This window comes from Zingiber officinale, chromosome 2A, assembly GCF_018446385.1.
Source record: "Zingiber officinale cultivar Zhangliang chromosome 2A, Zo_v1.1, whole genome shotgun sequence".
Lineage (NCBI taxonomy): Eukaryota > Viridiplantae > Streptophyta > Magnoliopsida > Zingiberales > Zingiberaceae > Zingiber > Zingiber officinale.
In genome coordinates, this window is record NC_055988.1 from 147977964 (window position 1) to 147985454 (window position 7491).

General features: G+C 42.4%; 2 protein-coding genes across 2 annotated transcripts; one reads left to right on the forward strand and one right to left on the reverse strand.

The window, feature by feature from the left end:
• Positions 1–4555: 4555 nt before the first annotated feature.
• On the forward strand, positions 4556–5316 carry LOC122042590. Its single transcript, XM_042602768.1, has 2 exons — positions 4556–4833; positions 5138–5316. Exons 1-2 carry the CDS (start codon positions 4568–4570, stop codon positions 5193–5195), a joined length of 324 nt encoding a protein of 107 aa, XP_042458702.1. The 5' UTR covers positions 4556–4567; the 3' UTR covers positions 5196–5316.
• A 607-nt stretch (positions 5317–5923) lies between these two features.
• LOC122042589 (histone H2A.6-like) lies at positions 5924–6841 on the reverse strand. The gene is made up of 2 exons (XM_042602767.1): positions 6586–6841; positions 5924–6406 (listed from the first exon to the last, which is right to left on the reverse strand). Exons 1-2 carry the CDS (start codon positions 6772–6774, stop codon positions 6194–6196), a joined length of 402 nt encoding a protein of 133 aa, XP_042458701.1. The 5' UTR covers positions 6775–6841; the 3' UTR covers positions 5924–6193.
• Between the last annotated feature and the right edge of the window lie 650 nt (positions 6842–7491).

The following is a 7491-nucleotide window of genomic DNA, read 5'->3' on the forward strand; positions in this document are numbered from 1 at the left end:
TCTGGTGACCGATCAGTGACGATCCAGTGCGATCAGTGAAGCGTGGATCGGTCTGGGGACCGATCCAGGGGGATTCTGATCGGTCTGGGGACCGATCAGTGCGTGCCAGTTTCTGATTTTTCAGCTGTTGGTCTGAAATTTCACCTGGAAGTTGGGTTTTGTGGATTTCTAAGGTTTGAAACTCTCAAAGACATTGTTGGTGCAATGGTCAAGGGGGAGTTGACCTCTAGGGGGAGTCTTACCTAATTGTCAAGAGGAGTTGACTTTTAGGGGGAGTTTGTACTCCTTAAGACTCTTGAGGATTAGTGATATGGGATTATCACTAAGTTGATTGTTGAGTTTAGTATCAAGGGGGGAAATTAAGAGTTTCAATGAAAGGTATGAGACTTTCATTAGGAAGAAACTCTTGACCTTGATACTCTCCTTTGTCTTTTTGATGTGTGTCAAAAAGGGGAGAGTATTCATTGGAGAATTATTGGAGAACCCAAGTTAGGTTATCGAGTTAACCTAAGCTAGGGAAAGAATGTCAAGGAATGTTCAAGGAAGAACATTGGAATTCTTTTTGATGTGTGTCAAAAAGTGGGAGAATTATTGGAGAGCCCAAGTTAGGTTATTGGGTTAACCTAAGGGGAGAATGTCCAGAGAATGTTCAAGGAAAGAACATTGGACATTGGAAGATGATTGAAAACCTAAGTTAGGTTATCGGGTTAACCTAACTTGATTATTGTTTTGTCAAACATCAAAAATGGGGAGATTGTTGGTGCAACCTTAGGTCAAGGTTGACCTGGTTGACCCGACTCGAGTTGACGTGACTCGAGTTGTATTTTGATGTTTGACTTGGGGAGATTGTCGGTGCAACCTTAGGTCAAGGTTGACCTAGTTGTGTTGCATGTTGATGTTTGACACTCGTGAGAGAGTTCTATTCTTGATGTGGGACAAGAATAGATGTTTGGAAGATTATTGGTGCAACCGTAGGTCAGGGTTGACCTGGTTGACCTGATTCGGGAAAAGTCCAAGTATGGAGACTTGGCACACGAAAAGTCCAAGTATGGAGACTTGGCACTGGAAAAGTCCAAGTATGGAGACTTGGCACTGGAAAAGTCCAAGTATGGAGACTTGGCACGGGGAAAGTCCTGGTGAGTGAAGCCAGGCAGTGGGAAAGTCCTAACTGGGATATTAGGCAGTTGGAAAGTCCTGGTGAGTGAAGCCAGGTAGTGGGAAAGTCCTAACTGGGATGTTAGGCAGTGTGGAAATCCTGGTGAGTGAAGCCAGGTGGAAAGTCCTGGTGAGTAAAGCCGGGCAAGGGAAAATCCAGATGGATCAGGGATGATCGGACTTCTGGTGTTGGAAAGTCCAAGTAGGTCAAAGGATTGACCGGACACTTGGCGAGTTCTAGCAGTCAAGGGAGTGATCAGATGCTAGGGATGAAGTACCAATAGGTCAAGGTTGACCGGATATTGGTTTGAAGTCTTGGGACTTGGTTTGGGCAAAATAGCTCGGATCGGTCACGGACCGATCGGTGATCCTGTTTGCTCGATCGGTGCGGTGACCGATCGATACGGTCAAACTCTCTGTTATCGATCGGTGACCGATCGCCAAACAGAGGCGAAAGAAGCGGTGATCGGTCCACGGCATCGATCAGACCATGTCTGATCGGTGCGGGACCGATCAGAGACGATGTCGCGGAAGCACGGCCAGAGTTGGGATCGGTGCGTGGACCGATCGGTGCTGATCGGTCCACGGATCGATCGAGTACGCGAAGGTTACGTGCACTAACCGATGGTTCGGGACCCGATCGGCCTGAACTGATCGGTCCGTAGACCGATCGGGGTTCGTTGCGACGCAACGGCTAGTTTCTTCATTGTCTTCTTCGCAGGTATAAAGGGTGCTGCTGCGCGATAACTTCTTCCTCTTCTTTCTACAGTTGTGCTCTTGAGCTTTGTTGAGTTCTCAAGCCGTGAGCTTCTCGATTTGTAGGCGTCGCTTGGCTTCATCCAATAAGAGAAGGCAAGTAAGTGAAGGTTTTACAGTTGTATTGTATTTTGCTTCTTGCTGTATACTCCTTCTTGTATTGCTTTTGCAAAACTTTGTGGCGAGATTTCTCCACCCAGAAGGAGTGATTATTAGCCGGTTCTCCGGGGACTCATCCACCGACGGATTGATAGGGCTCGTCCACCTTACGGACACGCCGAGGAGTAGGAGTTTATCTCCGAACCTCGTTACATCGACGCTATGAGGTTTGATCTTCTTGTTTTCGTTTCTTATTCTTATTTCCGCTGCGCTAACCCTAGTTTGTAGAAAGAAACGCGAACGATTTGGGGCGGCTATTCACACCCCCCTCTCTAGCCGAGGACCATCGATCCCAACAACTAGGGCCCGACTTCTCCATTACCTAGCTTCACTCACTAGGGCCTGGCTTCACTCACCAAGAATTCCACCACCTAGATTTACTCACTAGGGTCTGGCTTCACTTACCAGGACTTCCACCACCTAGCTTCACTCACTAGGGTCGGACTTCACTCACCAGGACTTCCACTTTGCCTAACTTCTAGTTAGGACTAGTCACTCAGTAGACTTCTCATCTGTCTATCCTTTTGGTAGGATTTACCTTTGCTAGTTATCTAGTTTTGACTAGACTTCTCTCTTCCAACCATCAAGTCCTGTTTGGATCAAACCTTGGTCAAATTGACCAAACTTAGGTATATTGTCAAACATCGAAACCCTAGAGGTCGATTGCACTAACAGAAATGTCAATGCCAAGCCAAGGAAGGGGCCCCTAGCATTGGTCCTCCGACGCTCAAGTCGGTTATCGGAAAGAAGGAAGAAAATGGAGCAACAGTAAGCACGAGCATGAATAATGAATAACGCGTACCTCCGTTGGTGCATGGACCCCATTTATATAGTGCCCTGGTGGGCGACGTGTATGCTCCCTAAGACGAGGGCACACTTCCCCAACCATCATATGAAAGGACATGTGAGAAAAGTGTCTCTGACATCATACCTTAACAATGCATGCAAATCTGTGATAAAACAGTGGAAGATTCTGCCGTACGATCCACCTGTTAATCATATCTTCTGTCGATGGCACTATTTTCCAAAAGGATATTTGAGAGATATGTCAATGATCTCACTGCTCGGCCAAGCGGGATAGCCGCTCGGCTAGGGACTCCTCTGCTCAGTTGGCATCGACTGCTCTTCCTTGCGATAACTAGGTACAGTGGTTTGTCTCCTCCCGACCAAACAAGTGATCCGGTCTGCTTAATGTTTCGTCGATCCGCATTTAGCGTCTGACAATCTTGCTGTAGTGCTCCTAGCCAGCCGAGCGTTCTACTCAGACAAGTCGTTTGTCGATCGAGCATTGCCAACCCCCGGTCGGCAATTGCAGTCACCCTCTGCTCGACCACCAGGGGTGAGCCCGTTGACTCCTTGGCATTGATCACCTTGACATTGACTTCTACGTTGACAGCTAATCCTACTTTTGATATAAATTGGACGGGTCCCCCTTTACCACTGCATCAGCCACCTTAATAACTAAATGTACAACATAAAGGTCTTTAAATTTACTAATTTGGTTATTGATTTTTAGGATTAAGTTTTAATTAGGCTATTGATAAACCCAAATCATTTTTTTCATATAAAGTTTGGACAAAGGAACATGTGCAATTATATTTCAACAATACCCTTATCCAATATTATTATAATAGATAGCTTTGGCTAAATGTTCTCTAATTAGAATATCAAAACAAGATATTTTTTAAAATATAGGGTGTCATTTTAATATTACGGTGGTTGGATTATATTTGTCACTATAGTTTTCTTTCATTTAGCTTTTGTGGAGTGCTAAAAAAGGCAAAGATATGGGGCACTAAGTGAATCTTGAACCACAATTAACTTTATGTTGATTGCAATGATGTGTGGCTTTAATAATTATGAATCTCTCATTCTTATTAGGATTTTTTTTCTTGACATGGATTGTGAATATGACATGCATAGCAACGGCAAGTTGATCGATTTGCATATATTGCATGCTTCGACCAACATAAATGTGTTCTTAATGGACAATGAAATGTGAAGGGAAAAAAGGCACAAGATGAACCTTTCAAGGTTCAATGAATTCATCATGGATTTTATATTTACTAACTTATTTATATAAATTTACATTTATTGCAATTACAAAATTCTAGATTTTATTTCTATATTATTTGATATCTGATTTTATAAAATTCTATCATATGGAGAACTTTTATTTATATATATATATATATATATATATATATATATATATATATATATATATATATATATATATATATATATATATATATATATATATTCCAATATTTATCGTCTCATTCCAAGGTTCCATTGTAATCAAACGGTGGAGATTCTGTGATTCTGCCGACAAACCGATACCATCCGTTGATCACGACTGCAAAGCCCACAAAGCGATAAAGCTGATCGACGCTATCCAAATCCACGCATGAAGGGTAATTTGGTCATTTACATGCATCACTCGCGCTCTATATAAAATGTGACAGACGGGCCAATTTGTGTCTGCCAAGCAGAGATGACGGTGCTGGAGTTCCCCTGTGCCCGGCGGGAGGCCGCGCCGTCGCCGACGATGGATCGGGCGTCAGGACCAACCGCGTCGACTAGGAGCCGGAGAAGGGCCGCTCCGTGGCGGCCGTCACTGGTCGCGATCTCGGAGGACGTCGCTCTGTTCGCCGGGGATGGCGCCGCCAAGGCCGCAAGGGGCGGCGGCGACGGGCCGCGCAAGTCGAGGGCCAAATCCACGAGCAGAGTCGTTCCGCGCTCCCTCAAGGAAGATTACGGGTCTGTCTCTCTTTCCATTTCTAAAAATTTTTCTCAAGCACAATCAATCTAGTCGTAGATTTTGTTAGACGTTCGTAGATTGGATCTCCTAGTTAAGGGATCGCTGTGGACAATAATTGCAGCCTGATAAGAACAATAATATTAACGACGTGCAATAAAAAAAAGTCTGTTCTTTAAAATACGTTTTTTAAGTGGAAGAATTGTTGGCATGCATGAGGCCACAAAGCAATTATTGCCGTGTCGTTTATTATTATTTTGTTATACAACTTTGTTTATGATAAAGCCACAATTTGATGGATTTCAGGCTCTATGGAGTCGCTAAAGTTGTGCCCACGTTTGCTCCAGCCGCCTTCATATTCTAAAGCTTATTTATGCAATGGGAGCCAGATGAACAACGAAGCTGATTTGTATCTCCTTTTTTTCCTGTTTGGATTATGCTGTGTACATAAATCTGCAGTTTAGAAACATGGAAGTAGTTCTTGATGTGTTTGGATCAATCATCTGATAATCACTGATTGAACATTGCATTCAAGAAGCAGAGGGAAAATTTTTAAAATAAGTATAAAAGTTATTAAAAAATAGGTAAAATTAAAACTTTTTACAAATATAAGTGAGAGGTGCTCATATCCGGGATTTAAATCCCGGTAAATTTTTTTTAATTTTTTGAACATATTATTTTTTTCATGTTTAAATTTTATTTTGTAAAAAAAATTTAAATCCCGGTAATTTTTTTAAAATTTTTTGAACATATTACTTTTTTCATGCTTAAGTTTTATTTTGTAAAAAAATTTAAGCAAATGATATTAAAAAAAAATTACCAAGATTTAAATCCCAGTAATTCATCATATCCGGGATTTAAATCCCAGATATTCATCATATCCGGGATTTAAATCCCGAAATTTAATAAAATAAATTTAAAAAAAAAAGAACCGGGATTTAAATCCCGAATATGACCACCTCTCACCTATATTTGTAAAAAATTTTAATTTTATCTATTTTTGTAATAACTTTACTGTTTATATCTATTTTAAAAATTTTCCCAGAAGCAGATACCTAAGCACATGGCAAAACGCTGTACAAGTTTCTGTCCAAAAAAAAAAAACGGTGTCTTTTTCCTGCCATAGATCATTCTACAATATACAAAACCACATAATTTTCCATAAAAAGTAAAATAATAATAATAATAATAATAGAGCAACCTAAAGCATCAGTTTGTACAACAACTGTATCAACAGAAGATCATCCACTCAACAAACTACCAACAATTTCAACGAGGCTAAGACACCTGATCAGAGAGAGCACGTCGTCATCTTGGTTGAACTGATGAGTTGAAGGAAGGGTATTTATGGCTGTTGAGGTTTCAACTTTCGTCGTCGCCGGCACCAGAAGGCTTGGACAGCTTCTTAGGGAGGAGAAGGTTGTGGATGTTGGGCATCACGCCGCCGCTGGCAATGGTCACGGATCCGAGCAGCTTCGTTAGCTCGTCGTCGTTCCTCACCGCCAACTGGATGTGCCTCGGCACGATGCGAGTCTTCTTGTTGTCCCGCGCAGCATTGCCCGCCAACTCCAGAACCTGAAGAGAACATCAACAAGAGAAATGATGGGATTAAAAATGCTGACCGGAGATTCGAAGCATTAAATCGATTCAAAATCACTCAAAAAAAAAAAATCCCCTCTTGAACCCTAAACTAAAGCGTCAAGGCAACCGAACAAAATCAGACATCCCAAAAAGGTAAACCTAGAAGAGCAAACCTCAGCTGCCAGGTACTCGAGTACGGAGGCGAGGTAAACGGGGGCGCCTGCGCCGACTCGCTCGGCGTACTTGCCGGTCTTTAAGAACCGCGCGATCCGGCCGACAGGGAACTCGAGCCCGGCCTTACTACTCCGCGAAGTCCCCTTCTTCGCGGCCCCTGATGCTAGCGTCTTCCCTCTTCCCGCCATTGCCAAACAAGCAAAAGAGAAAAAGAAGGAAATGGCGACGGACGAGCCGGCAAAAGTGCGTGCTGGTCAGCAGAAGTAGAACAAACACACGTCGAAGCAGTTTAAATAGCGCAGCTGATGAACTAGTGGAACCAATGAATCACGAACACACGGATCGGCAGTGACGACCGTGAGATGGGTTCGGCGATGGACAGGCAGGATCAAACGATGGATGGGCTGATGCTGCAATAAAAGAGGAGCCTATCTATCTATCTATCAAGTCATAAATCAAAGTCAAGACGATTAACACCAATTTAAATAAGGTTCATCTACATGATCCCAACGATAAGTGGCTACATGATTGATCGGAGGAATCACTATCCAGTCGACCATCTAGATGAATCAGTGTCTGATTAGTCTGGTTGACAGGAGAGTGGGATGAGCGGACCACCCGTCAGGCTCGGGTGTAGTATTGGCATCGTACATATTAATAATAAATTGATAGAATAATAATAAAAGAGAAAAATATTAAGATATTTAATAAGGGGAAGATAAAACAAAAGAGAACACTTTATCTATCATTAAATGCGAATAAACCAAGACAAAGATTTCTTCTATCGATAATTAATATAATTAAACAGGAGAAAATTGAAGGTCACTGAGAAAGGTATAAAAGAACATGTTAGGTATGAAGAAAGGTAATATTAATCTCTGTCCCTATTATTTTTGCTTTCTCTA

Bases quoted from the DNA above. Each gene is read 5' to 3' on its own strand.
- LOC122042590 (XM_042602768.1), top strand. From the start codon at position 4,568: ATGACGGTGCTGGAGTTCCCCTGTGCCCGGCGGGAGGCCGCGCCGTCG. The intron at 4,834-5,137 runs GTCTGTCTCTCT...GATGGATTTCAG, and splicing joins TCCCTCAAGGAAGATTACGG to GCTCTATGGAGTCGCTAAAG.
- LOC122042589 (XM_042602767.1), bottom strand. From the start codon at position 6,774: ATGGCGGGAAGAGGGAAGACGCTAGCATCAGGGGCCGCGAAGAAGGGG. The intron at 6,407-6,585 runs GTTTGCTCTTCT...TGTTCTCTTCAG, and splicing joins TCGAGTACCTGGCAGCTGAG to GTTCTGGAGTTGGCGGGCAA.